A 13,636-nucleotide genomic window follows, 5' to 3' on the forward strand; every position below is an offset into this window, starting at 1 on the left:
GTAGCCGTTGCTGATGATGGGGGGGGGGTCGCAGGTGTTGATGACAACCCACCGGCTCGTTCTTAACAGATTTTCTAGCTTTCAATAATCCTTCCAGATGACAGGAAAGCAGGTTTTCTCCACTGCAATGATGAGGGGTTATATCCTGCTACTTACATACACAAACAGGTAAGTGGATCAAAATTCGGGACATCTCAGAACGTTAGTCCGTCTCCTTCAATTCTACTCGTTGATTGGCAGGTGACCCTCTCTGTCATCCAAGCTGAAAAGATAGACAGGTTACCCACTGCTTAAGAAATCACTCTCCATGATAAGTACATTACCTAAAAGATGTGGTGATTATTACAACAGTCAACTTAGAGCAAGACTGATAGGACTAAGTTTATTATTGGTCAAAAGTGAAGCTTTCAACCAATAAATCCACTAGAATACAAGGCAGGCATGTACTTACAGTAGTGCTGGGAGCTGTGAGTCTAGTGATTACTGTTTGGACCGGAGCCCCACACGTCACCTTTCGGGGGGGGGGGAAGAAGGAGGGGAAGGGATAGCTGGAGCTAGACTGACCCTACCTTAACAAGCAGCCGGCACTCAAACTATCACTTTCGGGGTGGGGGGGGGGTAAAAAAAGGCGGGAATAGCGGGAGCTAGACTTGCCTTACCTTAACAAGTAGCCGGCAAGCAAACTATCACTTTCGGGGAGGGGGAAAAAAAGGGGGGGGGGATAGCCGGAGCTGGACTTACCCTACCTTAACAAGTAGCCGGCAATGAAACTATTGTTACTATATCGCTACTCCTATCTATTGAACTTTTCCCTCACAGTCAGTGAATTTGGAGGCGCATTTTATGACCTTTTGAAGCTATTACATATGATTGGTTATAACTATGACCATAATTTTTAAAGGGGTGGACTGGTAAGCCAGCGGAAGGCCTCGGTCGGATGACCAAAAACTCTAACGGTGAGTCATCATCTAAGACACGCGTCAGGAAACAATTCCTGTTTCCTGACAAACCTTACCTGTGAAGCTATTCCGCTCAGGTGTTTTGGAAGTTATCCAAGTCACTCTAGGATTCTGGGAATAAGTTTAATAACTTTGGTCAAGGAGCACCTGTTTATGCCAGTTGTTCCTAGAATCTCGTCCTCGTTTCCGATTCAATTCAAATTTGAACAAATGTTTAGAATTTGAACCCAGTCGGATTGGAAGTTTCGGATTATGAGAAAAAACAAAAAAAAAGTAGGAAGAAGAAAAAATAAGAAAAAATCAGACAAGCACGTAAAGGGTCTGTATCTAGATCAGCAAGATCAGTCACTGGTGATGTTGGTATTGGACGGCTGTCCAGCACAGAGTGAACTGATTTTTTATAGTAGTGTTCAGGCATAATATTCCATGTGTTGATAATGTACTGGAAGATGAGCAGTCACTTGTTTATAGCAGTAATGACCATGCTGCGTGAATCTGAGTTTTAGGTTTGTAAAGGCAATAGAACGATATTGGAGTCTTCGAGTTTAGCCCAGGAGCCTAGTTCCTCAGTTAATATGTAGAAGTCGTAAGGACAAAGACTGGTAACTTGAAAATGCAACATCTGGTAAGCTTTAAACTCTTAGTGCTTATATGTTTCCCTCAGAGGAAATACACTTGATGTTAGTTGTGTAAGTTATCATGTGTCAGTTTCATTAATTAAGTTGATTTCTGTGAAACGATTGACGAATGTTTATTTTGATCAGAAATAAGTCAGAATGTTTGACATTTACTACTACTACTACTACTACTACTACTACTACTACTACTACTACTACTACTACTACTACTACTACTACTACTACTACTACTACTACTACTACTACTGCTACTAATAATAATAATAATAATAATAATAATAATCTATATTTCAACAAGCACTTTATGCACTTTATACAGATATAGCTAACATCAGTGATATACTATATAGAAAGCCCCTGGTTATGCAGAAAATTTCCGACAAATTAGGATATTTTTGTCCCCAGGATGCGACACACACCAGTCGACTGACTTCTAGGAACCTATTTACAGCTAAATGAACACGGACATAGGTATCTTAAGGAAACAGGCCCGAATGTTTCCGCCAATACCCGGGATCGAACCATGAACCTCAGTGTGTGAGCTGAGTGCGCTACCAACCGTTCAACGGGACACATTGTTTGGTTATCCTAGGTTATATCAACTAAATGGTCTCTTATGTGCTCATAACACCTGTGTGACATCTGTGTTAATATTTGTATGTTATGAACACTAAGGTTACATGAAACGTGTTAACTACTTTCTTAAAAACTTGTCAGTTTTACTTAAACAAATATAAGGAACCATTACATGCAAAATGGAATTGAAACCATTACATGCAAAACCATGTAATGGTTTCAGTTTTCTTAGAAAATTTTAGAAAAAAAAAAAATACTGCTTTTCATGGGATAATTTGAGTGTGGCAGCTGATTATGTTCAACCTTTCTATGCTGATTTTTTGAAAATGCAACATTTGAAGGGTTTCAAACTTGATGTGTTGGTGTATTTTAGGATATTGGTCTTGTTTGGTCCCCTGTGAAAGATCTGAATTATATTTGATCCATGAGTTTCCTAATTTATCATTATTAAAGAAATTTTCATTATAGATTCCATATGATAACTTGTGAATACCTCTTCTGATTTCCTTCAGATCTTCAGTTATAATATTTAACTACATTATCAACTTAAACCGCTCTCAGAACCGTTCCAGTTGCGGGCATTTTGGCACGGGGGATTGTGGTCCTGGAATACTGGGATACCTGTCTCAGATCGCTTAGTAAAAAAAACTGGAGTTGCGAAAGAAGTGAATGTTAGGGTGCTGGGAAGGGTTGCAGGATTGAAAGATGCTGGAACTGATAATTATCTCATTTGCTCCTTGCTGTTGACATCGTTCTTTCACGGAATTCTGAAGACAAGTTACGAAGTTTCGTGAACTAATTTGGGAGGTTTTGTATAAGAAGGAAATGAAAAGTGAAAGTAGAAATAGAGCATCAAAGTGTAGAGGCAATAACATACTGAATACCGGATTGGAGAGTGACAGTGGAGAGGAAGTGGGACTGATAACAACCTTAGGGTTAACTAACTCTAAGTGCTTAATTTAACTACTTACTTAGAAATGTGCTCGAAGTTACTTGCTGTCTCTTACAATAATGCAACGTAACACTTAATATCTCAATCTATAATTCATTTACATAATAAAATTTATTCCTTATTTCTATGTGTAACATAATTGTAATTCTGAATTTATAATTTGTTTATCTTGGACAAGTAATTGAACTGCTTTTCATAAACATTAATTAACTTAATGTAGTGAAAAAATGTGTTTAGACATAGTCTAAACACGTCTGTTGCTTAGGTGAAGCCAGCTTTAGATATGATATTGTTTTACAGTTCACAAAACGTTCAAAACCACTTGTGAAGGTATTTCCCACCTGATTTAAGTACACGAGAGAACACTCTTTCAACAATGTTTAAAGAAGAAGTATGAAAACTAAAGCATAGCTATGTATTTTTCGCCTTAAAATGTTTTGAAAATCGTATATTTACTCCAAGCATTATAAACATTCAAGAGTAATGAGTGGAAGTGAAACTCATCCCTCATGTAACTTCCCTTTGCTTTCCAGGATTCCAGTGGACGAGGGACGACTCTCTTGCGTCTCCAAGCACCTGACTGGGCCCTTCAAGAGGAAAACTAACAGGTACATGGACCCTTTCACGGAGGACGAAAAGATAAGGTTTGCCAACGCCGTCAAGAGAATCAATCGCCTGCTGTTAGTGCTCGGCTACTCGCAACTCCCGGCGAGTGACTTTATACCCCACAACCTCCGTAGTAGAGAATCTTGATTGTAGATATAAAACATAGCTTTGCAAGCTTACTGTTTCTCTACTTCCTGTGTGTGATTGCTTATATTTTGTGTTAATATGAGATGTGGCGTTAATGCCCACGTTTTTAATAATTGTAACCAAAATAAAATAAGAAAAGTGAAAAGGAAATAAATTAATGTAAATAATTTTAAAAATTCTTTCAAGAGAACAGTTAATTGTTCTATCTACCCTTTCAGGAGTTCTTAATTTTCTCTATAAATTTCCTCAGACTAATTACTTTCTTTTGTATCAGTAACTTATTTTTATTCGTGAGCATTAAGTTACCTTTTAAAGTTGAGGGCAAAGGCTGTGTCCTATCTCCAGCAGCTAAGCCTTTTATCAAATGTTATATATATCCGTATGATCCCTCGTTATTAACTTCCAACATATGTGTCTCGCCAGACTACCTTTAGTAACGATGCGAGGGATAAGTCTTACTTGTACAACGATAAAAAAAAAATAGTCTCCAGTGGCTGACTCAGAAAATTAAATACGAGTGTCACGAAGAGCAACAATGAGAGTTCTGATCATGCAACTTGAACTACCGAGAAATATTTGGCTATTTAGGCTAATTTTGGTTACATTTTTTTATATCCTTCTTAAACGTATTTTTGTCTTACACACAGAAGAGGGAAAGAAAGGGAGCCAAAATATATAAGAGAAGAGGGACAGGATCGGGAGTAGTAAAACCAGATGATAGAATAAGTCAGAACGAAATGTCGTCGTAAGTTTCAGTCTCCTATGTGACGGCTATTTGTGTATTGTTCCAGTCACAGTATTGTGCATTTTTATTATTTTACAAACATCTAATAATGGTAATAATATTGTTAATAATAATAATAATAATTATAATAATAATAATAATTAGATGTATTTTGTTCTCTATATGAAACAAGAGAGAGTTCCCAGGTCCCTGTAAGTCAATACACGCGGAAAGATTAGTGCAGAGTGCAACATATGTTGCTGTTGTTGTTAAGTATTAATGTTGGAGATTTGAAGAAAATCAGCCCTAAACTAATTTAAATTTACAGTTGAGAGAAACCAGTATCTTAAAATATACCATCATAATTAAGTTTAAAGCTACTCAGAACTTAAATCATCAAGTTACCAGCTTTGGAAAGGTGAAGGCAATTGAGTGAGGCACTTAGAGATTGTCACAATTTTCCCAGTTTCATCCATAAAACAAGCAAATTGGGTCCAACACGGGTCAAAATATATTCAGACTTCTCTAAGTAAGATTTTTAATGTAAAGAATTAAATTGGGTTCTTAAGTGAAGATTATGTAGATTTAACCAAGGATAATTATAACCTAATAAAGTCAGACACAATGATTTATTTCTGACCAGAAGAGATTCTCCAGTTATTTCACAGGAAGTAAATTCATTAAAACTACATCAGAGTATAAAAGAAATTCCAACTACACAATAGAGCAGAAAACTAACGAAAAAGACCTGGGAGTGATCATGTCAGAGGATCTAACCTTCATAGAATATAACATTGTTTCAATCGCATCTGCTAGAAGAATGACAGGATGGATAATGAGAATCTTTGAAACTAGGGATGCAAAGCCCATGATGACACTCTTCAGATCACTTGTTCTATCTGAGGCTGGAATATTGCTACGCACTAACAGCACCTTTCAAGGCAGGTGAAATTACTGACCTAGAAAGTGTACAGAGAGCCTTCAAGGCATACATAACTGCGATAAAACACCTCAATTACTGTAGAAATAACGATAATTATTATTTTTATTAATATTATTATCTCAAGTGTACTCGTCGTGCCCCTGTTTTACATTTGGAGGAATGTTGCGTCTCCAGCCGAGTCTTTTGCTTTCATACGGAGTGATATTTGTGTTCAAGTTTCGTACTAATCCCTCTAGGATTTTCCAAGTGTATATATTCATGTATCTCTCTCGCCTGCATTCCAGGGAATACAAATCAAGGGACTTCAACCATTCCCAGTAATTTAGGTGCCTTATCGTACTTAAGTGTGCAGTGAAAGTTCTTTCTACACTCTCTAGGTCAGCAACATCGCCTGCCTTGAAAGGAGTAGTTAGTGTACAATAGTATTTCAGCCTAGAGAGAGCAAGTGATTTGAATAGAATAATCATGGGCTTGGCATCCCTAGTTTTGAAGGTTCTCATTATCCATCTATCATTTTCATAGCCGATTCGGTTGATACATTGTTGATGCGTTTGAAGGCGAGATCCTCTGACATTATCATTCCCAGGTCCATCACATTATTTTTTCGCTCTGTTGTATGGTTAGAATTTGCTGATACAGTTTTAATTTCCTCAAATTTTCCATATCTGAGAAGTTGAAATTTCTCTTCGTTGAACTTCATATTGTTTTGAGTGGTCCATTTGAAGATTTGGTTGATGTTCGCTTGGAGTCTTCCAGTGTTCTGAGGACACTGTTATGGCAATTCGGGTGTCATCCGCAAAGAAAGACATGGAGCCATGGCTTATATCTCTATGTTAGATATGAGGATGAGGAATAGGATGGGAGCGAGTACCGTGCCTTGTGGAACAGAGCTTTTTACTGTTTACTGTTACTCTGTTTACTATTACTCTATGTGTTCTATTTGTCAGAAAGTTATAGATCCAACCACCAACTTTTCCTGTTATTAAATAAATAAATAACAAAAAGGCACAATACCGTGACTGGAACGATACATAAATAACCCGCACATAAAAGAGAGAAGCTTACGACGACGTTTCGGTCCGACTTGGACCATTGTGTGTGTGTTTCCTGTTATTCTTTTATCACCCATTTTATGCACTTTTACACCATGGTAACATTTGTCGAAGGCTTTTACAAAGTCTGTGTATACTGCAGGACAAGCAGGAGCGACCTGCAGTAAACCAGTGTTGGCCTGGGTTGTGTAATTGATGGGTATCTCGGTGGTTGGCGAACTTGCTTCTTAGAACCATTTCAAAGATTTATATGCTATGGTATGTTAGTGCTCTCGGTCTGTAGTTCCTTGCAATTGCTTTACTGCCACCTTTGCAGAGCGAGGCAATGTCTGTTGTTTCTAGTGAGTGTGGGATGACTCCTGTGTCCAAGTTCTCTCTGCATAGAACGCTGAAGACGTGACAAGGGCTTCTTGCAGTTCTTGATGAACACCGAGTTCCATGAGTCGGGGTCTGGGGCAGTGTGCATAGGAATGTCATTTATTGCCTTTTCAAAGTCTTGTGGTGTAAGGATATTATCAGAGATATTTGGGATAACCAGATTTTGGGTCTCATTGATAAAGAATTCATTTAGATTGTCGACCCTTAGTTTGGGTAACGGCTCACTGAACACTGAGTCGTATTGGGACTTTAGCATCTTACTCATTTCTTTGCTGTTATCTGTGTAGGTCCTAAGCAGGGGCCCAATACTGGATGTTGTTTTCCCTTAGATCTGGCATAAGAGAGGTATTTTTTTCAGTTTCCTTTATGGCTTTTAGTTCTTCCTGCATTTCATGTTTGCTGTAAGATTCCTTAGATTTAAGTTCAATATTTGCTATTTCATTGACCAGTGCCTTCCTTCGTATTTCTGATATATTGGCCCCTATCAGCAGCTCTGTGACTCTTCGCCTTCGTCTGCATAGGAAAAGTCTCTCTCTTTCTAGTTTACATCTTCTCTTTCTTTTTCTTAATGGAATGTGCCTTGAACAGATCTCAAGAATTACAGAGTTATTTTTTCTAGGCAAAGGTTCTGATCCATTTTGTTTAGGATATCTTCCCAGCTTGTTTCATTAGGACTTGGTTGACTTATTCCCATTGAATGTTCTTGTTACTGACGTTAAATTTTGTGAAGACACCCTCATAACTGTTCACATTTTGCTGGTCAGGAGCTCTGTGCATATATGTCTGTACCTCTATTATGTTGTGGTCTGAGTGTATTGTCTTTGATACGGTTATATTCTGTATCAGATCGTCGTTGTTAATGAAGATGAGGTCCAGCGTATTTTCTAGTCTTGTAGGCTCTAATATTTGTTGGTTTAACGTGAATCTGGTGAACAGATTTAATTGCTCATGTGTGTGAATTTTCATCTGAGCTGCCTCCTGGAGTAATCTCTCTTAAACTATTATTTGCTACACTCCCCCATTTTAGGTGTCTCAATTTGAAATCTCCCAATAGCAAGATGTTTGAGGCAGGAGCTGGGAGATTTGTCCAGACAGTGGTGAATTTTCAAAAGCTGTTTCTGGAATTGCTGGGAAGTTGCATCCGGAGGCTTGTATACAACCACAATGACAAGGTTTTGGCTTTCAGTCTTTACTGCCAAAACTTCAGCTACATCATTTGAGGTGTTTAGCAGTTCTGAGCAAACGAGCGACTCTGTGACGTACAAGCCAACCCCCCTTCCCCCCTTCCCCTTCCCTTGTTGCCTGTTTAATCTGTCTCATCTGAATAGGTTATAACCTGGGATCCATATTTCGTTTTCAAACTGATGCTTTAGATGGGTCTCTGTGAAAGCTGCAAACATTGCATTTGACTCCGTGATTAGTTCCTTGTTGTAAGGAATTTTGCTGTTTGTTAACGGCTTTAGACAGTGTATGTTTGCCAAGACAAATGTCGTTATATTGATGGAATTTAGGATTTTTTTATTTGCTGGCGTTAATATCTATTGTTCTGGAGTGGAGACCATTGATTGTGCCTCTGCTCCAGAAATGTTTTCAGTTTGTGTAAGATTTCTGTCATTTCTTGCCAATCTTTTTTGTGACATATTTTTGAATCTAATTAAGTCTCTGACACAAGTGTACATGAATGGTATACAATAACGACAGATGAAAAATTCAGACACGTGTACAATATCTAGGGAAAGGTTATGGCTCCCCTCGTTTGTTGCCCATAGTCTAGCTGGTCTGTATTTTCTTGTCCCATATAGATGATGTGCCTGGCAGTATACGTTGCTGCATTTTCTTTCAAGGAGTGACGAGTGACATATTTCGGGGTGAAATAAGTTACCGGAACGGAAGTTGCACCCTCCTGTTGTCATGTGGGTGCGGCATTTTTTGGGATGGTCAAAGGTGCATGTCCCACCTGTTTTACCAGATATACCATGCCTGCAGATACCTAAGGCATAAATCAGGGCACAGATACCCAAAACATAGATCAGGGCCCAGGCACAGCATGTATTAAAGTCCTGTGTTATTTTATTTTCGATTTCTGAAGGAAGTTTGCATATTTGATATATATTATTTGGATCATCTACTCTCCTGTTGTTAGGTTTTACTGTTTCTTCAAAATATCACTCATATTTTTGTCATCGATATATGAAGCTGCTCTGTAAAGTGAGCCAAAACTAGAAAAGTTTTCAAATATGCAAATATTTTTAAGATTTTTTGTAATTCCTGTACGGCTTTTTTGTTCTATTTGCATTTCTTTCTTGTGGTAAAATTGTTTGGTCTCTGATCTACATCATATATATCTCGGTGTACAAAATTGGTGTTTTGTGATATATGACCTGGTCAGCTGTAACAACGTGTTGCTTCACTGTTTGTTACACAGTGCCACACAGTGCCACACAGTGCCACACAGTGCCACACAGTGCTCCCTGTATATATGTATTCATTCGACCGACAAACTACAAACACGTTCGTGAGGTGTAAGTACAATCCACAGTGGCGTTTAATGGAGGTAAACAGCATAAGAAAGTCTTGTGAGGGTTGTACGTGCTGTATCATTCTGCCTCTTCCAGGGGAAACCTCGGTGGATGGTTTGAATATTTTATCAAGGTGAAGGATTCATCCACTCAGACTTTTAGCCCATCACCTGATACATATCATATTTCGACGCTTGATTCTTTATTTTTAATTATTGAATTATAGTTACTGTTTAAATAAAAGATTGTATTACTTGTTTTGACAGTCCTTGTACATTCTGAATAGTGATTTAATTAATGAAATAAAATATGTAATCAGAGATCACTATAAAGCATAATTTCTCCTGTAATTATGGCTTAGCCTTAACTAAAAGCATAAAGTAGTTCTTCAGAACTGCGTTATGCAGTTCAGGAGTACAAACACAAATGCAGTATAATATGATCCTTTATTGACAACGTTTCACCCACACAGTGGGCTTTTTCAAGTCACACACGGATCTACTGGGGATGGAAGGTACGAGAGTATTTATAGTCATGTACAGAATGTTGAGGTCAGGTGAAGAATGCTGCATCTGATGATCTACCGTTGTCAATAAAGGATCATATTATACTGCATTTGTGTTTATATTTCCATTGTGTCGGTATTTTATACCATTTATTTCCAGTTCTGGAGTACATGGAACACCTTACGTGGCTGCGTGACCTTTTCAGTAAGAGTTATGTGTTGTTCTGCTCTTCCTTACTCACTGCCACTCCTCATCATCGTTCATAAATAATCAATGTTTCTTAATATTTAATCATGTTTATGTTTATGAGACAAAATGATTAATGACATAAATGAAAAATATTTTTTTTGGTATCATGAAGTTGCAGTCATCTGTGTGTGGTGACGGGGACTGAGACTATGGTGTCACGCACCGCATCATCTGTGTGGTGACGGGGACTGAAACTATGGTGTCACACACCGCATCATCTATGTGTGGTGACGGGGACTGAGACTATGGTGTCACGCACCGCATCATCTATGTGTGGTGACGGGGACTGAGACTATGGTGTCACGCACCGTATCATCTATGTGTGGTGACGGGGACTGAGACTATGGTGTCACGCACCGCATCATCTATGTGTGGTGACGGGGACTGAGACTATGGTGTCACGCACCGCATCATCTGTGTGGTGACGGGGACTGAGACTATGGTGTCACGCACCGCATCATCTATGTGTGGTGACGGGGACTGAGACTATGGTGTCACGCACCGCATCATCTATGTGTGGTGACGGGGACTGAGACTATGGTGTCACGCACCGCATCATCTATGTGTGGTGACGGGGACTGAGACTATGGTGTCACGCACCGCATCATCTATGTGTGGTGACGGGGACTGAGACTATGGTGTCACGCACCGCATCATCTATGTGTGGTGACGGGGACTGAGACTATGGTGTCACGCACCGCATCATCTATGTGTGGTGACGGGGACTGAGACTATGGTGTCACGCACCGCATCATCTATGTGTGGTGACGGGGACTGAGACTATGGTGTCACGCACCGCATCATCTATGTGTGGTGACGGGGACTGAGACTATGGTGTCACGCACCGCATCATCTATGTGTGGTGACGGGGACTGAGACTATGGTGTCACGCACCGCATCATCTGTGTGGTGACGGGGACTGAGACTATGGTGTCACGCACCGCATCATCTGTGTGGTGACGGGGACTGAAACTATGGTGTCACGCACCGCATCATCTGTGTGGTGACGGGGACTGAGACTATGGTGTCACGCACCGCATCATCTATGTGTGGTGACGGGGACTGAGACTATGGTGTCACGCACCGCATCATCTATGTGTGGTGACGGGGACACATCAAAGAATTACGTCATTGTTTTACTTATTACCATAGAACCTATCACAACTGTTCTTAAAACTGCGTGTGGAATATGCATCGACAGGTTTCTAATTTTGTTTGTTCCGGTTTAATACTACCCTCAGTCTGAAGAGGAACTTATTTGCATATTTAAATTCACTGTTTTCCTTGTCACCGTCTTGACATATCTGGAGTTCTGAATAATATCTTCTACGTAGTGATCATGTCTTAACTGTTTGTTTCTTGTCTTAAAATTTTATTCCATTAGCCTATCTTCCTAGATGATTTTTTTTGACTACTCTTGAATCAAATCACTGGACTTTCTCTGTCTCTGAATGTTAAGTGAAATTAAATATTCTGGAGTTTCATATACAATAATGAGTAAGATGTGTTTAATTCGAAAAACTGAAAGCATTGATTTCGACGTGCTCTCTAATGAAAAATTTAAAAAATAATGAGAATATCCGTTAACGTCTACTAATAATAACCAAACTACCGTCCACAGTTCCTACACCACTTTCCTAAGTGTCTATAATAATATTCTTTACACTACACCGCAACACATATCAGTCACAACTCGCCATCACACAAATCAATCGTAAGTAAGACACATATGCAACAGTTAGGTATCTTTATTACGAAACGTTTCGCCTACACAGTAGGCTTCTTCAGTCGAGTACAGAAAAGTTGATAGAAGCAGAAGAGACTTGAAGACGATGTAATCAGTCCATCACCCTTAAAGTTTTGAGGTGGTCAGTCCCTCAGTCTGGAGAAGAGCATTGTTCCGTAGTCTGAAACAATATGGAGTTGAAGTGACAGGATGGAGCCTTATATAGCGCCAGGAGGTGAGACGTAGGTCACTAGTAGAACGCAGATGTTGGAAGATCAGCTCCCTCTCAAATCCAGCCGTTCTCACTAGTAGAGGTTGTCGAAGTTGATTTCAGGTCTGTACCAAGATACCCTTGTGCTGCAGTGTCTGACAAATTGAACACAAGGGTATGTTGGTACAGACCTGAAATCAACTTCGACAACCTCTACTAGTGAGAACGGCTGGATTTGAGAAGGACCTGACCTTCCAACATCTGCGTTCTACTAGTGACCTACGTCTCACCTCCTGGCGCTATATAAGGCTCCATCCTGTCACTTCAACTCCATATTGTTTCAGACTACGGAACAATGCTCTTCTCCAGACTGAGGGACTGACTACCTCAAAACTTGAGGGGTGATGGACTAATTACATCGTCTTCAAGTCTCTTCTGCTTCTATCAACTTTTCTGTACTCAACTGAAGAAGCCTACTGTGTAGGCGAAACGTTTCGTAAAAAAGATACCTAACTGTTGCATATGAGTCTTACTTAACAACCTGTCGGTATTTTATACCATTTTAATATTCAGACAGTTGGGTCATTGATAACCACAGACAGTTGAGTCATGGATCACCATTGAGTTATGGATCACCACAGACTGTTTAGTCATGGATCACCACAGACAGTCGAGTCATGGATCACCACAGACAGTCGAGTCATGGATCACCACAGACAGTTGGTTCATGGATCACCATTGACAGTTGAGTCATGGATCAGCACAGACAGTTGAGTCATATATCACCACAGACAGTCGAGTCATGGATCACCGCAGACAGTTGAGTCATGGATCACCACAGACAGTTGAGTCATGGATTACCACAGACAGTTGAGTCATGGATCACCACAGATAGTCGTGTCATTGATCACCACAGACAGCTGAGTCATGGATCACAAGAGACAGCTGAGTCATGGATCACCACAGACAGTCGAGTCATGGATCACCACAGACAGTCGTGTCAATGATCACCACAGACAGTTCAATCATGGATCACCACACACAGTTGAATCATGGATCACCAGAGACAGTTGAGTCATGGATCACCAGAGACAGTTGAGTCATGGATCAACACACAGTTGGGTCATGGATCACCACACACATTTGAGTCATGGATCACCACAGACAGTTGAGTCACGGGTCACCACAGACAGTCGAGACATGGATCACCACAGACAGTTGAGTCATGGATCACCACAGACAGTTGAGTAATGGATCACCACAGACCATCGAGTCATGGATCACCATAGCTAGTTGAGTCATGGATCACCAAAGACAGATGAGTCATGGATCACCACACACAGTTGAGTCATGGATCACCACAGACCGTAAAGTCATGGATCCCCAAACACAGTCGAGTCATGGATCACCATTGAAATAGGATCACCAGAGACAGATGAGTTATGGATCA

General features: G+C 39.9%; 1 protein-coding gene across 1 annotated transcript in view; it reads left to right on the forward strand.

The window, feature by feature from the left end:
- The window catches only part of LOC128706414 (sialate:O-sulfotransferase 1-like), a 40,755-nt gene extending 36,341 nt beyond the window's left edge, over positions 1-4,414 (forward strand). The window contains exon 6 of the mRNA XM_070083831.1: positions 3,659-4,414. Coding sequence (XP_069939932.1) covers positions 3,659-3,878 — 220 coding nt within the window. The 3' untranslated portion in view covers positions 3,879-4,414. The remainder of the gene's footprint in view (positions 1-3,658) is intronic.
- Positions 4,415-13,636: the final 9,222 nt, after the last annotated feature.

This window comes from Cherax quadricarinatus, chromosome 10 (genome assembly GCF_038502225.1).
Source record: "Cherax quadricarinatus isolate ZL_2023a chromosome 10, ASM3850222v1, whole genome shotgun sequence".
Lineage (NCBI taxonomy): Eukaryota > Metazoa > Arthropoda > Malacostraca > Decapoda > Parastacidae > Cherax > Cherax quadricarinatus.